General features: G+C 39.1%; 1 protein-coding gene and 1 long non-coding RNA gene across 3 annotated transcripts in view; both read left to right on the forward strand.

The window, feature by feature from the left end:
• The window catches only part of LOC132365910 (uncharacterized), a 34,415-nt gene extending 26,996 nt beyond the window's left edge, over window positions 1-7,419 (forward strand). The window contains exon 3 of the long non-coding RNA XR_009503305.1: window positions 7,353-7,419. This is a non-coding gene — a long non-coding RNA (uncharacterized LOC132365910). The remainder of the gene's footprint in view (window positions 1-7,352) is intronic.
• Window positions 7,420-7,604: 185 nt separating this feature from the next.
• GRSF1 (G-rich RNA sequence binding factor 1) lies at window positions 7,605-22,025 on the forward strand. Of its 2 annotated transcripts, none has more exons than XM_059922881.1 (10): window positions 7,605-8,056; window positions 10,605-10,761; window positions 11,801-11,956; window positions 12,355-12,498; window positions 13,308-13,443; window positions 15,964-16,148; window positions 17,103-17,224; window positions 18,798-18,933; window positions 19,591-19,666; window positions 20,646-22,025. In XM_059922881.1, exons 1-9 carry the CDS (start codon window positions 7,700-7,702, stop codon window positions 19,638-19,640), a joined length of 1,443 nt encoding a protein of 480 aa, XP_059778864.1. In that variant the 5' UTR covers window positions 7,605-7,699; the 3' UTR covers window positions 19,641-19,666; window positions 20,646-22,025. The 2 variants fall into 2 exon arrangements, with proteins under 2 accessions (XP_059778864.1, XP_059778866.1); XM_059922883.1 differs by lacking the exon at window positions 7,605-8,056 and adding an exon at window positions 8,338-8,356.
• Window positions 22,026-24,686: the final 2,661 nt, after the last annotated feature.

A 24,686-nucleotide genomic window follows, 5' to 3' on the forward strand; every position in this document is an offset into this window, starting at 1 on the left:
AAAGAAAGAAAAAGAAATAGGTACTTCCAAGATCTTTTTACAGTGATGAGTCTCAATCCTCTGATGTCCTTCAGACCATTAGACCATTAGGGTGTATATATATCTGCCCTAGCCCCTAGGACATGCTTAAACAGGTCTCTTCAGAGTTTAGTGTTAAGCTTGGTGTTTTCTAATTCAATAGCATTTATTTCAAAGAAACTTTTATTTTCCTAGGGAGGAAGCTGTCTTAAATCCTTGGATACATTGTTAACAAATAAATATTGAGGTGACTATATGCCAATTACATTTCAATTAAAAAAATAAATACTGAGGTGGGATCAGAGGGAAGAAACAATTAAAATACAACAATAACCATTTCCTTTAAACAATGCCTAAGAAAATAATAATAGTCACCACTTTTAATTTTTTCCTATGTGCCAGGTAACTCACAACTTTATGTGGTAGTTAATATTATCTCTATTTTTTAATTTAGGAAAACAAAGCTCAGAGAGATTAAGTAATGACCAAAGTCATGTAGCTCGACAGTGACATAGCCAGGATTTTATCAGATACTGACTCTAAAGTCTTGTTTTTCCTAATTAAGCTATTGTTAAATAGGGAAAAAATTATTCTTGCAAATATCACCTTTATTTCATGCCTCTTTTCTCCAGTGTCCTTTGTTCCTTGTGACACAGAAGCCCATTTGTCTATTGTGTTTCCTTTTCCTTTTGCTCTCAATTTAGAAACAAACTGTCTTCAGAATGTCCTTTCACAGCAGGTGGAAAACTTGTCAAAATCCCAAGTACAGCAGAATTACCAAATTTAAAAGTGATGAAACACTGCACAGACCATCATGGGAAGGGTACACAAAAAACTGGTAACATATTTGAGAAGAACTGGATGACTGGAGGCCAGTGGTTAGAGGCAAACCTTACTCTGTGTGTGTGAGGGGGGGGGGAGCGGGGCGGGTGTATGCACATGCTTGTACACGTGTGTATATATTATCTCGCATGGCTTGACTTTTTTTAAACACTAAGTTTCTGCATTACCTATTTTAAAGAGGTGATTATTCAGAATGAGACCTATTAACAGAGGCTTCTCGGTTATTTTGTGTCTCGTGTGTGTAGGTTGATGCACAGAGCCTTGGCTCTTGTTGCACCCTAGCTTTTGCCCTCCTAGGAAAAGCTAGTCAGCTCAGTTGCTGACTAGTCAAAAGCACTACCACCTGATCTTTGTAAATATGGCCAGAGGATGCCATAGCCCATCATCCACTTTCCGTACATCCTCAATGTGAGCTTTACACAGTAGTACCGACTCAGCATCCAGAGGATTCAGTTTTGTGACCGCTTCATATATCTTGGAGTAAATCAGTTCCTTGTGATAATCGTGTTGACATTGTATTCTGAGAATTCCCTCAGGAATCCAGTTCAGGTTTCCAGTCTTGTTCATTTAAAAATTGCCATGGGAAAAAATGGACTACTAATATAAGATAATCCTTTTATTTTTTTAATTACTATTTCTTGATGGTATTTTTCATTTAAACAATGAATCAGCTACTCTCTTTCCCAGACACCTACTTTAATTTTAACAAGCTCGTTTTATTTATTTATTTTTCTTCTGTATTTGATTTTATTTTATTTTTATTTATTTATTTTTTTAAGTTTCCTTTTTTTTTTCACAACTCACACACACACACTGTATTTTACTTTTACAAGAGATAAATAAACTGACAACAAGCATTGTAAATGGATGACCACAACAAAAGCAACAATGATTGCAATTACCAAACACGAAACACACTCATACTATGTCATAATATTGACATTCAGTCCAGTAATCCTCCGCTGTAACAGCTCCTTTACTTTGCAGTGAAAATTGATTTGTATATTGTATTTTATTTTTTAAATTATTTTTTATTGGAGTATAGTTGCTTTACAATGTTGTGTTAGTTTCTTGCTGTACAGCAAAAGGAATCAGTCATATGTATACATATATCCACTCTTTTTTAGATTTCCTTCCCATTTAGGTCACCACAGAGCACTAAGTAGAGTTCCCTGTGCTATACAGTAGGTTCTCATGAGTTATCTATTTTACACATAGTAGTGTATATATGTCAGTCCCAATCTCCCAATTCATCCCACCCCCCCGTCTCCCCCCTTGGTGTTCATATATTTGTTCTCTACGTCTGTGTCTCTATTTCTGCCTTGCAAACAGGTTCATCTGTACCATTTTTCTAGATTCCACATATATGTGTTAATATACGATATTTGTTTTTCTCTTTCTGACTTACTTCACCCTGTATGATAGTCTCTGTGTCCATCCACATCTCTACAAATCACCCCATTTCGTTCCTTTTTATGGCTGAGTAATATTCCACTGTATGTATGTACCACATCTTCTTTAGCCATTCCTCTGTTGATGGACATTTAGGTTGCTTCCATGTCCTGGCTATTGTAAATAGAGCTGCAATGAACACTGTGGTACATGACTCTTTTTGAATTATGGTTTTCTCAGGGTATATGCCCAGTAGTGGGATTGCTGGGTCATATGGTAGCTCTATTTTTAGTTTTTTAAGGAACCTCCATACTGTTCTCCATAGTGGCTGTACCAATTTACATTCCCACCAACAGTGCAAGAGGGTTCCCTTTTCTCCACACCCTCTCCAGCATTTACTGTTTGTAGATTTTTTTGATGACGGCCATTCTGACCGGTGTGAGGTGATACCTCAGTATAGTTTTGATTTGCATTTCTCTAATAACTAGTGATGTTGAGCATCTTTTCATGTGTTTGTTGGCCATCTGTATGTCTTCTTTGAAGAAATGTCTATTTAGGTTTTCCACCCATTTTTTGATTGGGTTGTTTTTTTGATATTGAGCTGCATGAGCTGTTTGTATATTTTGAAGATTAATCCCTTGTCAGTTGCTTTGTTTGCAAATATTTTCTCCCATTCTGAGGGTTGTCTTTTTGTTTTGTTTATGGTTTCCTTTGTTGTGCAAAAGCTTTTAATTAACAAGCTAATATTTATAAGTGAAGAAGCTGCAGTATTTAGAGGTTTATTGGTCTGTTATGTGTCAATCATAAATATTATGATTATTATTTTTATTCCATCACAGAAGGGTTATCCAAATGCAATCTATGGGAGAGATAAAAATTGGTTAGCATGGACTTGTTAATAGTGAATATAGACCAAATGACAAAGTTAACCTAAGAAACACATCACTGCAGCAGAAACAAATCTTTGAGTTTGTGGATCCAGTGGATCAATTTTTCTTGTCAGATAAAAGAATGAAGCAGTGATAGTGGTGATAAAATGCACCTCTTTGTCTTTCCTTGGAAGTAACTGGTAGCTTCAGTTCCTGAAGTTCTCTGTATCTACTCAACGTAATAAACTTCTTCCTTTAATCTTGGATGATGAATAGCACCTTAATCACAGGTTACACAAATGGGCACCATTTCTTTATGGTACTTGACTTCAATTCCTTTTCCTTTTGCCACCCTAGGCTTATTGACATCCATGGTTCATGATTTTTTGTTTCTTTCAAATGCAAAGGTGGCTGTGGGGTGGGATCCTTTGAGATTAACTCAACCTCATTGCATATCAGAAGAAAAAGTGTGTTCACCTTTAAGGACTGAGGGGCATGGACAATAAAATGAGTTCCTTCATTTATTTATTAGTAATTAGAACAGTTGCCCCCTCCCAGCTCCTTTCCGAGCTCTAATAATGTGCTTTTTAGAGCCAAGAGGGCTTCTTTTGAACATTCTTTCCTAGTGATGGGAGGCAGTTGTTTTTCTCCTTCCTTCTTACTCTCCCCCAAATCCAGAGTGTTTCTTTACACCAATTTAGACTAAGTAGTTCTACCTCAGGAATTCTCCTCAGAGAAGCAGGCTGACACCCTCTCAGTGCTACTCTGTATTTAGTACTGTAATAAGTGCTAAATGACCATACTAGAAGAACAGTATGCTTGATGATTAATTTATCATAGAAAAGGTGGAAGAGCTTTCTCCTGTTTAAAGCTAATCTCTGCCTCTGAGCTTTGATGCCTCTCCTCTTTCACCTTTCTAGGAACCCACACACCAATTACGCCTATTTTCTTCTGGTTACTCAAATTTTTATCACCTGAATCCTTTCCCACCGTCATTTCAGCATGCTTTACTCTCATTGTTTAATCCAAACAAACCAAAACAAAAGCCACTTTTGACCTATACTTCCTTTACTGCCTTATCGTTTTTTCACCTACAGAATAACTTATTTTGCACTTCTATCTCCATTTCCTCACCTGTGCTTTTTTCTGGCCTCTGCTCTCACTCCCCCAAACAATTGTGGATAAGGTTATTGAAGCCTTCCCATATCACTAAATCCAAGACTTTTTCCTGTTCTCACCTCACTTTGATGAGTACGTCCTGATCTTAATAAGGACTTGACACTGTTGAATACTATCTATTTCCTTCCAGAAACACTGTTGGCTTTCCTTAATTTACTCTTAACTCTCTTGCTGCTCCTTTCTCTCCTTTTGTTAGTTTATTTTCCTCTACAGGGCATTCAGTGTTGTAGTACCTCAAGCCTTGTTTCTAGGCTTTCTTCTCATTCTAAACTTAGTCCTAGCAATCTCATTCAACCAGCAGCTTCATTTATACCGACAACTCCTGAATGAATATTTCTAGGACAGACTTCTCTGGCTTAACCCAAAATGGGGTTGATTTGCTTCCAATATATCTATATTGAATTCTAAACTTTCCCAGGGATGAAAGTCATCGCCATCCATCCCTCCAAATTCTAAATAATAACAAAATAACAGAAAACACTATCCCCCCTTTCTTTTTTTTATAATGTAATTGATTTTTTTTGGGGGGGGGAAGGATTTTTTATTTATTTATTTTTGGTTGTGTTGGGTCTTCGTTTCGTGCGAGGGCTTTCTCTAGTTGCTGCAAGCGGGGGCCACTGTTCATCGCGGTGCGCGGGCCTTTCACTGTCGCGGCCCCTCCCGTTGCAGGGCACAGGCTCCAGACGCGCCGGCTCAGTAGTTGTGGCTCACGGGCCCAGTTGCTCCGCGGCATGTGGGATCTTCCCAGACCAGGGCTCGAACCCGTGTCCCCTGCATTGGCAGGCAGACTCTCAACCACTGCACCACCAGGGAAGCCCTATCCCCTCCTTTCTAATCTAGCCTCAAATTCTGTTGATTCTACCTCCTAAAAAAATCTCTCAAATCTTCCCTCTTCGCTTCATCTCCATTGTCATAACCCTACTCAAGAAGTCTCTCAATGTAGTTTTTTGTTGTTGTTCAAGAGTCTTTTTATTTCCATAATAAAATTTAGCACTGAAGAGGACTAGTTATAGTTATTTGGGTTTAAAATAATATTTATTAACACAACTTTTAAAATCTGGTGTTCCATAAGACATTAGTTTCAATTTTCAAAATTTGCTATTCTCTCTTTATGTAATCTAGACATATGTAAGTCTAAACATCATTTTGATATTTAGTCTGTAAACTTATTATTGTATCCCTGAATGCATGGAGCATAGCACAGTGCCTGGGACACAAAAAACACTTAATAAGTGTTTGTTAGATGAATGAATAAGTGTTCAAAGTTAGTTTTTCTCTTTTATTTTCTCCCAACATCCTCTAAATAAAAACTAAAGCTTTCCATTTTGGTAGTTAGGTGTTACTCCTGATTATAATCTGTAAGATTTCACTCTAAGTATTTAGGTTTCTAATCCACTCAGAATTACATAATATGGATGATGGTTTTGGCTAGTAAGAAGATGAAGGCAAGATTCTGTAAATATGGACAGAATCCCTAACATGTCCACAAATTGTGATTTGTAGTAGTGATCATCTGTTATGAAGAGCTAACCCATTTTCCTTCTTGAATGGGAAATCTAAGGAAAAAACAATCTCTAGAATTCCTAAATCTTGCAGAAGTTCCCTTCTCTTTGATACTCCAGGTCCATAGAGCCAAGCCAATCAGATTTTTTCCTGTTCTTCACTTTTTTTGGTGAGGAAAGGGTTTTCTAGGAAATACTGAACGTTCCTTTCCCTAAAAGTAGGCCAGAGTAAACAATCAAACTTTAAATGCAATAATCTTTAATACTTTAAACCAGCTGTTAAAAACAAAATAGGTCCAAAATGGAGTCACTTATGCTAAGCCCCACATCACCAAACCTAATTACACTTTTGGGCTTTTGCAGAAATGGAATCTTAAACTAGTCAGTCAGGAATTACCTGATCAGCACTAGTGAGGTAGTCTTCCTGATAGACCCCAACTACACCCTAAAGGAAAGCGACCTTCACACAACCAGTTCACTTTTTGCTAGTATGATTTCTTTGTCCCGCCCTCTTCGGCCTATAAAAGTCTTTCATTTTATACAGCTCCTTTTTACCTGCTAGATGAGATGCTGCCCAATTCCTGAATTGTTGGATAAAGCCAATATCTTTAAATTTTACTCAGTTGAATTTTTTTTAACGCAACTAATCTGAATGACATTTTTCCCCTTTAAGTCATTATCAGCTTAAGATGAATGCTGAAAGGATGACTGACATGATCTTTGGGGTTTGCTTTAAGATATTCCAGATATTTTAAACAGGAGAGAGATGAAACAAGAATGAAAAAATGTTGATAGAATTTCTGCAATTCTAGAAGTTTATTATACTTTCCTTTGAGATTTTCCACAATAAAGTTTAAAAATTTTAGCTTTTTCTATTTTTCACTCTCTGAACTTCCTTGAGAGGGGTCCTGGCCACAGGAGGAGGAAAACTGCACAACCATTTCTTCGCAAACCTCTGCCTGTCTATTCCTGAATCCTCAGGAGAGGCTTTAATCTTTGTTATACAGGTTTCACCTGCTGTCCGAAAGCAGAGCGTTCCTATGAAACCTTTTGGAAGCCAAAATGGCATAAAGTGAGGAAGCAATTACCCTAGAAGACATCTTGCTAAGGAAATAAAGCACAGATGTTCAAATACACAGTTCAAAGCTATGGCAGGGAGATGCTGAGTACAGTTTCCCAAGACGGAGCTTGGCGATGTCACTGCAGCCTCTACTACGGCTGCTGCAAAACAAACGCTGACTGCTATTTTCAATTTTCGACTTTTCCCATAAAAGTGAAAATCACATTTCTTTCCACTAGCAAAAATAGGTACTAATATGGGTCTTCCGTAAAAGCGAAGCGGCCTGTTGTGAACTTTCTAACAGCGGAGGAATACCTGTATTTGTTATTAACATATAACAAGTATCTATAGATTTCATTTTAAAACAAAGCTGGCTTTCCGCACATAACCCAAGCTGGGGGGGGGGGGGGCGGGGAGGGGCCGTTATTAAATCTCCGCCAGTATTACCCCAACCTCTTTTTATAACCAGAGTATCACAATTCCTTCCAGAAACGGCCCTTTTGCCCCTCACGTCACAAGACTGGGGAGAAAGTGCAGAGCGTCGGTAGATCTCCGTTCCAGGGCTCAGCCCTCCAGAGAAGGAAGCCTCGTCCTCTTCAGGCCTCAGTTTCCAACGAGTGAAAGAATAACCGGGCGATCATACCGGCCCCGCCCCGCCCCGAGGGCGGAGACCGGGCGGAGCAGCGCGCTCTCCTCCGCCTCCTCCCGACTCGCCGCTGCCCCTGGTGCCGGCGGCGCATGTGCCCGGCAACCCCTCCCCGGCCCTGGATTCCACTTCCCCTCCGCTCACGCTGCAGCCGCAGCCGCCTTCAGGCCCCGCGCCGCCTCCGGAGTCCATGGCCGGGACGCGCTGGGTCCTCGGGGCGCTGCTCCGGGGCTGCGGCTGCAACTGCAGCAGCTGCCGGCGCACCGGCGCCGCCTGCCTGCCCTTCTACTCGGCCGCCGGCTCATTCCCCTCGGGAGTCTCGGGCCGTCGCCGCCTGCTGCTGCTGCTCGGGGCCGCCGCGGCCGCCGCCTCTCACACGCGGGGCCTCCATACTGGGCCTGTGCCGGCCGGGAGGCTGGCGGGGCCTCCCCCAGCGGCCGCCTCCGCCGCCGCCGCGGCCGCCGCCTCCTACCCGGCCCTGCGCGCCCCTCTGCTGCCGCAGTCGCTGGCGGCGGCGGCGGCGGGCCCGGCGCGCGGTTACAGCCAGGTACGTGGGCGCCGAGAGGGGCCGCGCGCGGGACCCTTCCCCGGCTGCGCGCACGCGCCCCCGCGCCCCTCCGCGTGCGCCTCGCGCGCGCGCGCCCGGGGAGCCACGGCACGCGCCACAGCCCCCCGCCCGTTCCCACCCCCGCCCTCCCAGCCCTCCTATTGGGCCCCAGAATAACGGACGCTCTCCCAGCCCTCGGGTTTTCTCCTTGTTTTGTTCTCCTCTTGAGTCTGTGGTCGGTTGGGCAGTGTAAGTGTGGCTGGGGGTGAATGTTGAGGCCTTGTTTCCCGCCCGCCCATGGTAGGTTTTGCGAGGCTGTTGACGCCCCCACCGCGCATCTCTGTCGCTCTCCGCCCGCTGGTGGTGAAGTTGGGAGGCCGGACCCCCGGAGGGCTGGGACTCTCCGTGCCGCCCGAGCACTAGGCCTGGGCGGCCCTTGGTGCGCCTCGCGGCCCGCTGCTACGAAGGTTCACGCACACACTTGCGTGGACTGGGTTCGTGAGGAGGGAGGCTGGTCCCCAGCGCTCTCCTCGCTCTCGTGTCCCTTGGGAAAGGCGGGCTGCCCCAGTTACTGAAGGTCACCTCTGCACCTTCACTTCCTCTGACAGAAGGTCCTTTAGGACCATGGGTCACCGCCGATGGGAAGGACAGTTTGGAGACTATGACACTGGGGGAGGGGGACCGAGGAGAGGAGGCGTCTGGGGCTGAGGCGATGGTTTGGGGACCCAGGAGTGAGTCTACAGTATTTTTTTTTTTTTTTTTTTTTTTGAGTCAGTGTGTGCTTTAAGTACTCATATTGCAAATATTTTGTGCCTCGTAAGAGGCTTTCTTTTCTGCTTGTTACGTGGCATCTGGGAAATGTCCGCACACTTTTTGACTACCATGTTCCTGATGCCTTGGGTCATATTTATGTTAATTCAATTTGTGCTTTTCCTTGAACTTAGGGAAACTGGGAAGCTAATCAGCATGGCCGCTGTCTGCCAGTGGCCGAGCTAATTGATTTGAATCCTGGCCCAGTACTTTCTGCTGCCCTTTTCAGTGAAAGCTTGTGATGCTTATGGAATTCTGGGAAAATGGGGAATGTTGCCCTTATTAAAAACAACAACAACAACAGAAAAACTATCTAATAAGCCTTTGTGACCTGGTTACTCTCTTTACTTGATTATTTTTTTCTGTGAATTTGACTAGCATAATGATATCTGTTCAGCCTCTGCTAGTAAGTAAGCCTCTGTGCTTGCTTTTATTATTGATTCCATAAAATTATGTGTAAATCTCCATGAAAATGATGGGGATATACAAAGGAGTGAAGTATCTCTCTCCTTAGCCCAATAGAGTGCAAGTCACTTGACTTAAAGCCTGAGTTGTCTTCCCATGTTGATAATTGAAGTGCTTGTTGCATTCTTATTAAATAATGTATGAGGCCTCTGCTAGAGGTTTACATTTATCATTGACTCCTTAAAATTAGACATAAGTCTTCGTGTAAATGGTAGGATGGTACAGAGGAATCTATTTCCTTAGCCTAGTAGAGTGCAAGTCTTAAAACCTGAGTTGTCTTCCCTGGTTATGGTTGTGGTGCTTGTTGAAATCTTACAACATTCCGGTTTTTTTTTTAGTGTCGTGAAATAGAGTTCTTTGGGTATGTCTTAGGCTCCTGTTACCTCACACTACTGCTGTTGCCTTTTATGATCTTTCCCTTATTCATTTGATCTGACATACCAGTTGACAAATTAATCTTTCCAAGCCTCCTGCTGTCTTGTTGATTTACACACTTCTAAATGTCTTTTATTAGCTCCCCTTTGCCTACCAGGTTAACGACACACACTGAGCTCAACACTCAATCCCTCTGCTGTGTGGTACCCAGTTTTTTTTGCCAGCTCATCTTCTTTGGCTCCCAATTGTACCCTACAGTTTAGCCAAATGGAATTATTGCTGTTTTGCAAATGGGCTTCTGTTCATACTGTTTCTTCCCCTCACTTCTCAAACTGGAATGCCTATCCTTTATATATTGCTCTCAGAATTCTAGCCTTCCTTCAAGGCTCATCTCGTATCATGTCTTGATTCTTCTGTTGGTGCTCTGTTTTGAATTTCTATAATATCTTGTATCTTAATTATAGCCCTTAAAGCATCTGTCTTGTGTGCTTGTCTTAGTCTGGATGGTAAGCTTTTTGAGATGAGGGCCTAATTATGGTGTGCTGTGATTAGGAGATACATATTTGTTAAATTGAAGGGATCCCTGTTGTCCTGCCTTAACTAAAACACTATTATGAGGTGTACTTCAGGACTGATGGACTTAAAAACAAGCCTGGAATAAAATTGATGTCCTGCCAAACCATTAGGCTATATATACATGCTTGTTGCTTTAGTATGTAAAATTTAAGCCAAGATAGGATGAGTTAGATTTGTGAATTTTACTTCTTGCCTCTGAAATACTAATGGTCCCCAAAGAATAATATCCAGGGTGTTAATTTGTAGAAATAAACTTTGAAAATAAATTTTCTAAGTAGGTTGTTCAAGAAATATTTCTACATTTCTTCATTTCTCTTGGAAGGAGTCCAAAACTACCTACCTGGAAGACCTTCCACCTCTCCCTGAATATGAATTGCCTCCGTCCAAGTTAGGAGAGGAAGTGGATGACGTTTATCTCATTCGAGCTCAAGGATTACCGTGGTCGTGCACTGTAGAAGATGTGCTTAGCTTTTTCTCAGGTATATTTTATGTATGTTTTGAATATGTAATTTCATCTGACTGAAAGGTAGTCCCATAAAATTCAAGTTAGGCTATGCTCTAGACATCTTATTTGATGGATGGGAATTGTCTCATTCTGGCTGGTTACATATGCATAGTGACATCATGTGTATCATTTGTCATATATACCAGGTTGAATACCGAAAAAATTTTAATGTTAAAACTACATGATGCAAAACCAGTTTTCTCTGAAGTTTTAATATGTACGTATCAAAAGGTGAAACCTGTTAGCGGGAATATGTTAGTGAGAATATAGGTTGAGTAGCTTTTTATGTAATAACATACATTTAGAATACAAGATCACTTAGCAAGTGATATAATTCCCTTAATAACATGTTTGAAGGTTTATGCATCTGTAGTTAAAGTTTCTGCATCTGACTGATTTTTAATTTTCCTCCCTCTTAAGAAGCCTTTAGAAGATGTTGCCTTAAATGTTATAAAACAATGTTAACACTGTATTAAGTACCTGATGTGCATTTGTGTGGATCAAGCAGTTTATAAAGCCACTTACATCTTCAGCTTGCTCCCAATATAAGTAGTGTGCAGTATGGGGATGTCTTTCTTTAATGAAAAGGGGGAAAAGTTAAGTTATTCTTACAGGAGATATATTAGAGTTCTTATGGATATGATCATAATGAAAGAAGACACTTATGCATAAACCATATTTTAATTCCTTAAGTGATTTGAAACTGATTGTAGAAGCATTTGGAAGTCCATATTACATTTTGTATTGAGCCTAGCCTGATTTGCCATTTAATGATCAGGGGGTCATAAGTTTTTGTGCTAAGGTTTGCTTATTTCTCCACATGGAACGTTTTAGAGACTACCAGCTCATCAGCATTTGGATGGCTTCAGTGTTGGGGGTTTGTGTAAGGAAAATGACAGGCATTTTGGATCTTGCTTTGGTTTGGTTTTGGAAGATTGCAATTCTAGTGACTTGTATGATTGATCTAAAACTTTGATTTCTGGTTTTAATTGATTTTACTCACATACTTTCAGACTGCAGAATTCGCAATGGTGAGAATGGAATCCACTTCCTCTTAAATAGAGATGGGAAACGAAGGGGTGATGCCTTAATTGAAATGGAGTCAGAGCAGGATGTGCAAAAAGCCTTAGAAAAACACCGCATGTACATGGGGCAGCGGTATGTGGAAGGTATGTGAAGTCGTGTTATAGCTTTTTGGGTTCATTACATTGACTGTACTTTTCAAGGCAGCTTCATTTGATCCTGTGTTAGATATTATGAATAGTGAAGTAGTTAGATACTATGAAAAACCCTTTTCCAGGGTGTGAAAATGAAGCACACAAATAATCTCAGTTTCTTATCTATAATATGAGGATGTTGACCCAGTTTACTTCAGAAGTTGTGATGTTACAGCTGGCCCATAGTAAGTACTTGATAAATGTCATTTATTATTTTCTCCAGAGAAGTACGTAAGGTTAAAAATACTAGTTTTTAGATTCCTGGATAACCCACCCAGTGTGATTATTTTTTTAATGGCTTCTTCCTTTGTTATGTAAATATTGCATACCTTTTGTGCTCTTTTTCTTAGTATATGAGATAAACAATGAAGATGTGGATGCCTTAATGAAGAGCCTGCATGTCAAATCTACACCTGTGGTAAATGATGGCGTGGTTCGCTTGAGAGGACTTCCTTACAGTTGCAATGAGAAGGACATTATAGACTTCTTCGCAGGTGCTTTTCAGTTATATCGTGTTTGGGGCCTCATACCTTTTCCCCCCATTGTTTCCTTCTTTATCTTAGGTGAACCTTTTCCTGGTAACTGCATGCAGTTATATTAGGTTGTTCAGGGGAGAACTCTTCACTTGGATTGCCAATATTTATAGATTATATAAGTGTTTTGACCTAAAACGCTGATCTTTGGGGGGGTGTCATATTTCAAAATAATTTAATGTAGAGTTTTGTTTTTTTTTTTTTTACTATTGAGGAAAATATCCTGTCATGAGAGTAGCTATATTTGTCTTAGACAATAGTGATTTATATGATTTAAAAGCATTAACATCTAGGGAATTCCCTGGCAGTCCAGTGGTTAGGACTCTGTGCTTTCACTGTTGAGGGTGCGGGTTCAGTCCCTGGTCAGGGAAGTAGGATCCTGCAAGCTGCACAGCACGGCCGTGTAAAAAAAAAAAAAAAAAAAAAAAAGAAGCATTATCATCTAATTCTTAGGGGTAAAATATGCACCAGTAGTGATGTTAGTCTAAATCTCTGTATACAACTAATGGCAAAAAACCGAATTGTGTGTTTTAGATGGACTGCTTGGACCCTAAATGTTCTGGGAATGTGTGGGTGTTATTAGCTTTTGGCTGCATAATAATTTTCTTCCCATTAGGCATGAATTCAGCTTTGGGACTGGCAAAATAGCCCCACAATTTTACTAATAAAATTTTAAAAAAATTCTTAGTATGTGAATGAATGTGTTAAGTCTAAGAATAAAAATGCTCCTGTTAGCAGCACTAATTTGTAATAACTTTTCGACATCCTAGGACTGAACATAGTAGACATTACTTTTGTCATGGATTATAGAGGGAGAAGAAAAACAGGAGAAGCCTATGTGCAGTTTGAAGAACCAGAAATGGCCAACCAAGCCCTTTTGAAACACAGGGAAGAAATTGGCAACCGGTGAGTGAAGCAGATAACTAATGATGCAGAAGGATCATATTGGCCAATACCTTGGGTCGTTTTGATGAATGCAGTGTAATATGACTATAAAATTATCTAAACACAGAAAAAGTAGAGAGAGTAGTATGATGAGCTGTCAAATGCCCATCACTTAGGTTAACAAATTCTTAACATTTGTTGTATTTGCTGCATCTGTTTTTTTAGTATGCATCTTTAAGAAAACATTTTTATATGATCCCAATATTATCACGTTTAACAAAATTAGCGATAATTTATTATCTAGTGCCAGTCTGTAATCACATTTTCCCATTTATACCCAAAATGTCTTTCTCCAGTTGCTTTTTTTTTTTTCCCTCACCAGAATCTAGACATGGTCCATATGTTGTATTTGATTGTTATGCTTCCATTTCTCTTCAATTAGAGCAAATCCCCATTTCCTTTATTTTTATGTTCCCTCCCCCTTTTTATTATTATTATTTTTTCTTTTGGCTTCACGGAGCAGCTTGCGAGATCTTAGTTCCCTGACCAGAGATTGAACCCAGGCCCACGGCAGTGAAAGCATGGAGTCCTAGCCACTGGGCCATCGGAATTCCCCTCCCCCTTTTCGATGTGGACCTTTTTTTAAAAAAAAAAATTAATTAATTAATTAATTATAGTTTTGGCTGTGTTGGGTCTTTGTTTCTGTGCGAGGGCTTTCTCTCGTTGTGGCGAGTGGGGGCCACTCTTCATCGCGGTGTGCAGGCCTCTCACTGTCGCGGAGCACAGGCTCCAGACGCGCAGGCTCAGTAGTTGTGGCTCACGGGCCCAGTTTCTCCGCGGCATGTGGGATCCTCCCAGACCAGGGCTCTAACCTGTGTCCCCTGCATTGGCAGGCAGATTCTCAACCACTGTGCCACCAGGGAAGCCCCCCTCCCCCTTTCCAAGATGCAGTTGGCTTTTGAAGAAATTGAGTCAGTTGTCCTGTACAGTGTCTCACGTTCTGTGTTTATCCTTTTGCTTCCTCACGGTGTCACTTAACTTGTTCCTTTGTATTCTCTATTATTTCCTGAAAACTGGAAGTTAGACCTAAAGTCTTAGATTGATTCAGGTTAACAGTTTTGATATAGATACTCTATAGACGATACTGTATACTGCATATCACATCACACTAGGATACACGTAGTGATGGGTTGAGTTCATTTGTGTTGTTTTGTTTAGTTTTCTTCTTTTTCTCTTTTATTTTATTTTTCTTGTGTGTGCTCATTTGTGTTTTAAGTTTGGGGGAGTACTCAAAATTGTCAAATTTTAATTCATTGTCTTGCTCGTTTTCTGACCTTTTTTCTTGACTTCTTTGAAGTTTAAAAAAGTCATTCCAAAGTCATTCTATTTCAGGACCTACGTATAGAATTGGTTCAAAGGTCTTTATTAAAAAATTGTTAATGAAGAAAGTACATGCAAGACACACACACACCCCCTTAATTTTCTTTCAGTACTCTTCATATTTTCTTATAACTGGGAACACGTCAATAATATGTTTTTATGTCGGAACATCAAGGCAGTGTATAGATCTCTTCAGTAAATTAAGGAATGTTTCACATCTAGGTCTGCAAATGCAAAGGATTTGTACAATTTGGAAAAGTATTGTTGAGAAAAATAAAACTGGTTCCAGAAGCTTGGATTTAACAGTTCCACAGCCAAACAGATAGCAAGTTAGAATTGACATTTAGTTCATTAATTCTCATTAGCCTCTTAGTGAAGTCCTGGGAGAAGTTAGCTCCTCATATACTGTGACTTTTAATATCTTAAACACATACGATTAATTTTCACAGAATTGAATTGTAAGACCTCAAGAGATTGATTGTTAATCAACTGTAAAAAACAAAATGAAACCTTTCTTACTAGATTCTTTTCATATACACAGTTAACCTTTGCATATTTGTCCGCATGAAGCAAAACAGGGTAGAAAACATTGTTAAAATGTATATGAAGAAAACTTATCTTGGGGAGGATTAAATCAGTGACCTGCTCTGTTGAGAGTACTTTTTCATGGGTGAATATCTATGTCCATTTTTACTTTATGCCCCACTTGTTGTCTTTGGACACCTGTGTTTGTTAGCTGTCGGAAATAATATGTATGCATGTTTTATTTTAATTTATTTAAAAAAAAATTTTTGGCTGCGTTGGGTCTTCGTTGCTGTGCACGGGCCTTCTCCAGCTGCGGCAAGCGGGGGCCGCTCTTTGTTGCGGTGCGCGGGCTTCTCATTGCGGTGGCTTCTTGTTGCGGAGCACAGGCTCTAGGCGCACGGTCTTCAGTAGTTGGGGCTCGAGGGCTCTAGAGCGCAGGCTCAGTAGTTGTGGCGCACAGGCTTAGTTGCTCCTCGGCATGTGGGATCTTCCGGGACACGGCAAGATCCGTCTGCATTGGCAGGCGGATTCTTAACCACTGCGCCACTACGGAAGCCCTGCATGTTTTATTTTAAAAGAGTTCAATGTAAAGTTACTTTGTACCATTTATGCCTGTTCACTTTTGCTTTGACATAGATATATAGAGATATTTCCAAGCAGAAGGAATGAAGTTCGAACACATGTTGGTTCTCATAAGGGAAAGAAAATGGCATCTTCTCCCACTGCTAAGTATATAACTGAGCCAGAAATGGTCTTTGAAGAACATGAAGTAAGTGAGGATATCCGACCCATGACGGCTTTTGAAAGTGAGAAGGAAATAGGTAAGGATTTGCCTCTTATTGAAACTCATTGGGTCTGCCTTGTACGTTTTGATATTTGTTAAAAAAAATTTTTTTTTTATGACCATGTTGTATCAGATTGTAGATTATAGGACAAAGGGAATTGAGTTAAATGTTTAATATGTCTTTGAGTGTAGTATGTGCTATGAATACAGTCGTCCCTCAGTATCCCCAGGGGATTGGTTCCAGGACCCACCGCGGATACCAAAATCCATGAATGCTCAAGTCCCGTAGGCAGCCCTCCATATGCACGGGTTCCACATTCACAGATATGGAGGGTTGACTATACATGCAGAAGGTCTTAATTATTTCATAGGTTTTTTTTTTAATTTAATCATTTTTGCAGATTCTTTGTCAAAACCTGGGTTGCACATATATAACAAAAAGAAGTAAGATGTCAGCATTTAAACTTAAGATCAGAAAAGATGTGTGTAGAGAGCAGGATTGTTGACTAAAGTAAGGTGTTTTGTTTGCCTCTGTGTTTAATTATTCCTTTGATTCTTAATCTCAAAGCAACATTTGGAATCTTTAAAGTTTGATAAATACTTTTTAAGTTTGTGCTCTAGGATTATCCTGTTACCATTTTTATTCCTTTTTTTTTTTTTTTTTTAAAGTGACTGTAACTCAGGGAATTTCTCTTGTCTTTATTTTTTCATTCATAATCATTTTCCCGTCTCTCAGTTGTTAGAGAAAAGTACGTTCTTTTGTAATCTGGTAATGGTTTGAGACACTAAATCCTTATGAGTGTTCAGGTGATACTTGTTAGGCAGCAGAAATTTCAGATCATCTTGGCTTTTAAAATTGAAACCCTCTTCGTTACTAGGGTATTTCGAGAGTAATTGAGGATTTTGTCATAAAGGTCATTCCTAATTATAATCTGCTGATAACTTTTGAAGTGTTTATGTTCTTGACAGTGCTTTTTGTCCCACTTCTTAGAATTGCCTAAGGAGATGTCAGAAAAGCTTCCAGAGGCTGCTGATTTTGGAACTACGTCTTCACTACATTTTGTCCACATGAGAGGATTGCCTTTCCAAGCCAATGCCCAAGACATTATAAATGTGTGTGGCCGTAAGATGTCCAATCTCAATAGCTTTGAACAGAAGTTGTAATGTTTTGAACTTCTATTTAGGGAAGGTAGAGGAGAAAAATACAGTATTTCTGTAGTGTCTTTGGACAGCAAGGTGGCGTCTCCACAGTTGTGGGGGCTTGTTTTATTTTCTTTGGCTGAGAGGTGTGGGTTTTATTACATTTTAAGGTCATGTGTATAATGGATAATAGCATTTCATAGATGCAAAATAATATGGCGTAGGTTAAGTATTCAACGTAAAAAAGCTTGGTCTTTCTCTAAATTAGTTCAACCCATTCATTTTAAAAAATTAATTATTTAATTAATTAATTTGGTTGCACCGGGTCTTAGTTGTGGCATGTGGGCTTCTTAGTTGCGGCACGTGGGCTCCTTAGTTGTGGCATGCGCGAACTTTTAGTTGCGGCATCGAGCCAGGGCCCCCTGCATTGGGAGCAGGGTTTTATCCACTGCGCCCCCAGGGAAGTCCCTCAACCCATTCATCTTTGAGTTTAAGAAAGAGACTCCGAGAGCATTTGTCACAGGGCAGTTATGTACTAAACACAAATCTAGTACTCCTAAATGCCTGGAGTTATCATTACACCATATAGTCTTCTTGCATCCAGCTTCCCTGATTTTTGAGAAAAGGAATTTTTAAAATATTTTCATTTTATGATAGATACTCTATGAAATGAAAAGATGAAATAACGAAGTCCTTATTGACTTCTTGAACTCCAGGATGTGTGCTTAAGGTAGATCCAAATCTAGGATCCAGTTAGTAGTGGGGTCTCAGAATTAGTTAGTAGTGGGGCCTCAGAATTGTCTTTATTATTTCAAAAAACCTATTAGGAATCATATTTTTACCCAAATGAAGGTTGCACAGTCTCATTAAAGAATTGGTTTGGTTTGGAATATTAACCACGCAGTGTGGTAGCTCTGTTTAGGTAGTGCTGATAAGAAACTTATTATCAGCTCCATGTTTGATTAAAACATGGTAAAAATGAATTATTAAGAAATGAAGTGTAGGGACTTCACTGGTGGTCCAGTGGCTAAGACTCCGCACTCCCAATGCAGGGGGCCCAGGTTCGATCCCTGGTTAGGGAACTAGATCCCACGTGCCACAACTAAAGGTCCCACATGCCACAAGTAAGATCCAGTGCAGCCAAATAAATAAATAAATAAATAATTAAAAAAAAAAAAAAAGAAATGAAGTATATTTGACGGACAGTTTTTAGAAACGGGAAAGGAGGTGTGTGGGAGGAATAATAAAAGTGGTCCTTGTTGGTATAAAGAAAAGTTTGATAACTATTGTATATTATTGTGTTGTATATATAGTTTAAGTTCTCTGTGAACAGATATTTGAAATGTAACCGTGAGTTCTCAGAAGATCAGAAGAGCCAGAAGAGGTGGTAGATGTGTAATTACGTTGTTGCTTAAAGAGATTTCCTAAAAATAAATTTATCAGGTGTATGAATCAAAGTCTGAAAGAAAAATGCAGAGCCACCAGACTTCTAGAAATTGACCTAGTAACATTATGTTCCTTTTGGCTTCCTTTGTTTGTTGTGTAGTTTTTTGCTCCACTGAAGCCTGTTAGAATCACCATGGAATACAGTTCCAGTGGGAAGGCCACTGGAGAAGCTGATGTGCACTTCGATACTCATGAGGACGCTGTTGCAGCTATGCTCAAGGATCGGTCCCATGTTCGTAAGTGCTGCCCATGGTTTTTGTTGTTATTTTTGATGTCTATCTTTGTTTACAAATGCCTTTCTCTGTTTTTTGTGGGTTTTTTTGTTTTTTTGTTTTGAGAAAAGCCAGCATAAAGCACTTTTATTGCAATAATAAATCTTGAAACTCATATGTAGTGCAGGGGGGTAGAGGTAGGGGTGGGGGAGTAAGCAGGAGTTTCTCTCACCAGATCACTACACAGGACAGCAAAGGGATGAGGTGGGGGAAGGAGAAGCCAGGAAACTCTGAGATCAGCAGGGGGAGCTGAGCATCAAAAAACAGGAGATGCTGAAGCTGTCATGACCAGCATCATTTTCTGAAGACAACACTCAGGGATTTGTCATGATGGCTGGGCTTTCATGGGTGTTAAGTGTCTACAAACAGTACCTTCAATTTAACTTTTGATTAAAGTTCTTAAAATTTAGGAAGTGGAGCTTGGATAGCTATGAGATTACAAAAGTCCTAAATATCCATTAGAAAAACCATGGGCTGGGAAAAAAAGCCAGGTCATGAAGAAGGCTTCAGAGGTCCCTGCTGGCCTGGGGAGAGACACCTGTAGTGTCCAACATCTCAGTGAAAACGATCTGCTTTCAAAAGGCAGAGGGTTAAGAACGGATCCTTTTTTGTCATTCTCAGACCATAGATATATTGAATTGTTCCTGAATTCATGTCCGAAAGGAAAATAAGTCTTCCAGGGATTCCAGAAAATAAGGTAAATTTAAGAGGTGCAATTGTGTAAATTATTTTCAGTTGATAAGTTAATCATTAACTCACAAATTTATAATACGGTTGAAAACCATTCTCTTTTTAATAAACATCAAACTAATGATAATTGAAGCCTGACTATAAGGAATGAAATTCTCCTGGGAAATAGAATTCATTATGATCGTATAGTGGCTTTGAGTATTTTCCCCATTAGAATCTTTTTGTGTCATTCCCAACATTCATCATGCTATGTGCTTAAAAAGAACTTTTCATCTTTAGTAGCTGCATATTATAATACACTGAAAATATGCCTTGTGTTAGCTTGTCGTCCTATAAAATTTACACACATTTCCTCAGTTCTAAGATATTTTTTAGATATTTGAAACCAGGGTGTGTCATGGATTTATACACTTAATGTAACACTTCTTCTTTTCCTGAAATGGTGTTATGAAAATTGTTGTCCTAGGAAGTACATAGATTTCAGAGTTTTATCTGTGACAAATCAACTAAATATGTTTTGATGTCCCTTCCCTGACTCAGTGCTATGTGTTGTCTTTTTCCCCGTAAAATCTTTTAATGTATTGTATTGTGATCATTTTTCTACATGTAGTGGGGCATTCCTTTAAGACACTTACCTGTAGTGATTTCTTGAAAACACATGGGGCATTTCTTTACTATAGTTGTCATAGGCTATTTTTGGATATAAAGTCCCACAATCTCGTGGGACTTAAGTATTTACATTAGCTAAAATCTATGCAAAATAAATTCTGTGCCCAACTCTGAAAATCTGCTATCTTCATACCAGGCTGCAAACACTTAATGCCTACCTAATATTCTTCACCTTGGCTTAATTGGTTTGTCAGATAACTTGCAGTAAATCAGAAAGAAAAAAAACTATTGAATTTGTAGTTTTAAATGGTATGGGAACGTGCACAACACTTTTTCATTTTGAGTAAGCATGCAACATTTTTTTGTTTTATTTTCAGGATGAAGCAAGAAGCATTTCATTTGCACATCTTTCTTGGACATGGGATCTAAAGTTCCAGTTTTTTAGCAGCAACTGCTAGAGAAACCATTTGGGGGTTTTGGGTTAATTGCTTATAAGAAAAATTCCATAACAGACTGTTTAGAAAGAAGAAGGAAAGATTCAGTTTGGGATTATGAAATAAACCACAGATTTACTTTTTTGTTTAAACTGTCCAGGATCTGATTTAAAAATCTGGTCTTTATTTTAAATGATTAAACAGTTTTCATAGACGATTTGTGACCCAGTGTAAAGACTACATATTTTTATTCAGCACTGTCCTTTAAAATCTTTCTCCCATTTTAAAAATGATCTGTTTGAGGTTTTGTTTTTTGCCTGTGAATTAAGAGCTCTGATGAGAAACTTTTCATGGAACGAAATACTGATTATTTTAACCAAATACTCACCAAAGCAAGGAAAGGTTTCAGACCTTTGAACCATTATGGTTTGGCAGAGTTATTTTAATTTTAGGCGTATTTGGTTACTTAGATAGGGTTAGGAATTTTAAAAAAACAATCAAAACAAAAAATAAATACCACAGGTTAGTGAGTGTAAATGACAACAATTTGGCAGTTTTATGTCTTTAGAAATGTTTTGCCTTTCTAAGCCTTATACTAAAGGCATTTAACATTGGTGCCTGTATAATTAAGGAGGCAATTATAGTCTTAATGTAAAAGTTGTCTGACCCCCTGCCCCCCACCTGTTTTTGATTTTGGGGTAGACCTTAAGGTGTGTGTTAGTCTCAGTACTGTGAAGTGACATGTCATAACAGTCCTGACTGGTAAGGACATTAATGGCTTCACTTGAATTTAAACCAGCTCTAGATAGGAAAAAATCTGAGTCTCCTCATTTGCTTTTTCAGTGGGGTAGCACATCCCATATTTTAGAACAAGTAGGGGTGCCTTGCTTAACTAAAAATAGCATTTAACGTATAATCGTGTGAAAGGATTATGGATAAAGCTGTATTTCTGTCACATTGTGGCAGTACTTTCTGCTTTAATATTAAACAGCTTGTTATTTAAATATTGGATCAAAATGGCTGGCTTCAAAATGTAGTCATTAATAAACTAACTTTATGTGTACCTGTGTAGGAGAATCAAAGTCCTGTATGTTTTCTTTGCCTTGTTCCTGTTCTCAGGGTGACGACTGTCACGTGGTTACCAGGAGATGCAATTCTAGTTCTTAAAGTTTAATTAGCCCAGATTTCTGAGAGGTGGTATCTGGAAGAGAGATTAAGTCTTCTCTCACTTAATACATAACCATCTTTGATTACCAGCTAAGATACGGAATCACTGTACTGTAAGTAGTCAATAAATGAAGGTTTGTTTCAGGCTGAAGATTACCTAAGAGTATTTATTTTGGAGTGTGTGAATCAACCTAGTACATTTTTATTACATCAAGTCCTGGTATATTATTATAAGAAGAAATGGTTAATTTGTAGTTGTTTGCTTTTATCATCCTATAAGAGCATGATTCAGTCAACCAGCTTAACATCTTCCTTATTACGACCTAAATAGAAATGTATTTTCATATGTGGTTGAATGTATTGAGCTATAAGAACTGGTGTCTATAGCCGTATGAGCTACTAGAATGCGATCTTTTCTTTCTCCCTCTAGCAGTAGGTCTGTGGAAAAAAATCTGTAGTGTTGATTAGGATTGGGGTTGGTGAGGAGTTAATTCATTTGCAATTACTTTATTTTAAACCTAATGAGGGACTTCCGTGGTGGTCCAGTGGTTAAGACTTCGTGCTCCCAATGCAGGGGGCCAGAGTTTGATCCCTGGTCAGGGAACTAGGTCCCGCATGCCGCAACTACAGGCCCGGTGCAGACAAATAAATAAATACGTTAAAAAAAAAAAAAAAAGCTAAAACTTTCCCTTGCACATCTATCTCTCTGAAAAGAATGAGAGCAAAGCATTAAGATATTATGTGGTGGGTAAGCTTGAAGGGTGTATCTTCTTGTCACACTAGTGGCCAAGTTCTCAGAAAAAAGGTGGGCATTCTTGGGAAGTCATCCTACGAATTCATATACTTTCCTGTACTTCCTTTAGTAGGTTATTGCTCATAATTTACGTTAGTAAATGAATAATTGCTGACAAGGCAAATGTAGTTACTAGAAAGGGAAGAAAAACAGATAATAGAATAACAGTAAACTTTTATTTTTATCCAATCTAAAGACATACTTCTCCCTCTTGAAATTTGACAAGACTGGATTATGCATCATCATTTGCTATTGCAAGAAATAATGACAGTGAATTCTGCTCTTCTCTTTGGGTCCTGTTTGTCTTTATAATTTCCTTTGTGGTAAATCTCTCACAAATAGTGGGATTGGATATGTCCAGGTTACCCGTATCCTGCTTTGGCTAGCTCAAAAGAATTGCAAGGGAAGACACATACGGAGCATGTAGATACCAAGGAGAAGATTGTTGAAGATTGTGATCTGATCTGATACACTCACTTTTGCCAGAGAATTAAGCAGAACCATTTTGTGCTTGTCTTTCTACGTCTGGGTGAGACACTTCTGCCAGGTGGCGAGGGAGGCTGAATGCTGTGGAGCAGTAGGCTGTAAATCCTTCTCACTTCTGTGGTGTGGAGAGAAAGAAGCAGGAGAAAGCCCCTTCCATCTAGGTGACACTTTGAGGCAGTGACCCTGCTTATTATTAGTTAACATGCCCTATTGGCATCCTCTGCCCGGAACAGTCCCTTAGCAGATTCTCACTTGGAGATTTTTCTCTGGATTACATCTTGATCATTTTATAATTTAAAACATTCCATTATTTTGAGAGTTTTCCCTAAATTATGTGAAAGGGTTCACATTCAATTGATAGGACCTGTATTATAGAGTAGAATGGTATATCTCAGCAGTAAAGTGCCTAAGTTCCAGGGCTTTGAAAAAAAAAAAATTGCTCTAATGTAGTAGGAATACTTTTTTCCTGCCTGAATTCAGCAGATCAGAAAATAAATCTCTGAAGTTTGTACGAAGGGAATAAAGCTGCTATAAACATTTGTGTGTAGGTTTTTGTGTATACATAAGATTTCAACTCATTTGGGTAAATACCAAGGAGTGTGATTGCTGGATCATATGGTAAGACTATGTTTAGTTTTGTAAGAACCTGCCAAACTGTCTTCCAAGATGGCTGAACCATTTAGCATTTCTACCAGCAAAGAATGAGAGTTCCTGTAGCAACTCATCCTTGCCAGCATTTGGTGGTGTCAGTGTTTTGAATTTTAGCTATTCTAATAGGTGTGTAGTGATACTTAGTTTTAATTCGCAGTTCCATAATGTGCAAGATGTTGACATCTGTATATATTTGCATCAGCATATTGTCTTTGGTGAGGTGTGCAGATCTTTTGCCCAGTTTTTTTAGTTGGGTGGTTTTCTTACTGAATTTCAGGAAGAGGATATAGGAAGGTTTAATTTGGTTCTTAAACCTTGATGATACGAAAATAAATAGAATAATTTTAAAATTTTGTGGTTTCTTTGAAGGAAATAAAATTCAAGAGATATGAAGGGCTATACAGTGAGCAGTTTCCTTCCCATCCTACACTTCAGCCACTTAGTTCCCCTTCTCAGGCAACCCTGTCATCAGTTTCTAATGTAAACTTCCAGTGATTTTACTGTATAGATAAGCAAATATTAATAGGCATTTTCATTTATTTTAAAAATATAAATTATAGCATAGTATGCATACTATTCTGTACATTTCTTCCCATTTAATTACATCCTAAATATTTTATATCAGTATATAAAATCCTTTCTCATTTTTTAAAATGATTGTACAGTGTGGGTGTATTTAATTTAACCTGTCCTTACTGATGAAGGTGTAAATTGTTTCCAGTCTTTTGCTGTTATACTGCTGAAATGAATTACCTTGTATAAATTTGTATCATTTTGTACATACATAAATTTCTCTGTAGGATAAATGATCAGAGTATGTGCACTTGTAATTTATATCTAAAATTCAGTTGATATCTATAATTTGTTTTTCCTTAGTTTGCACCAGC

This window comes from Balaenoptera ricei, chromosome 5, assembly GCF_028023285.1.
Source record: "Balaenoptera ricei isolate mBalRic1 chromosome 5, mBalRic1.hap2, whole genome shotgun sequence".
Classification (NCBI taxonomy): Eukaryota; Metazoa; Chordata; class Mammalia; order Artiodactyla; family Balaenopteridae; genus Balaenoptera; species Balaenoptera ricei.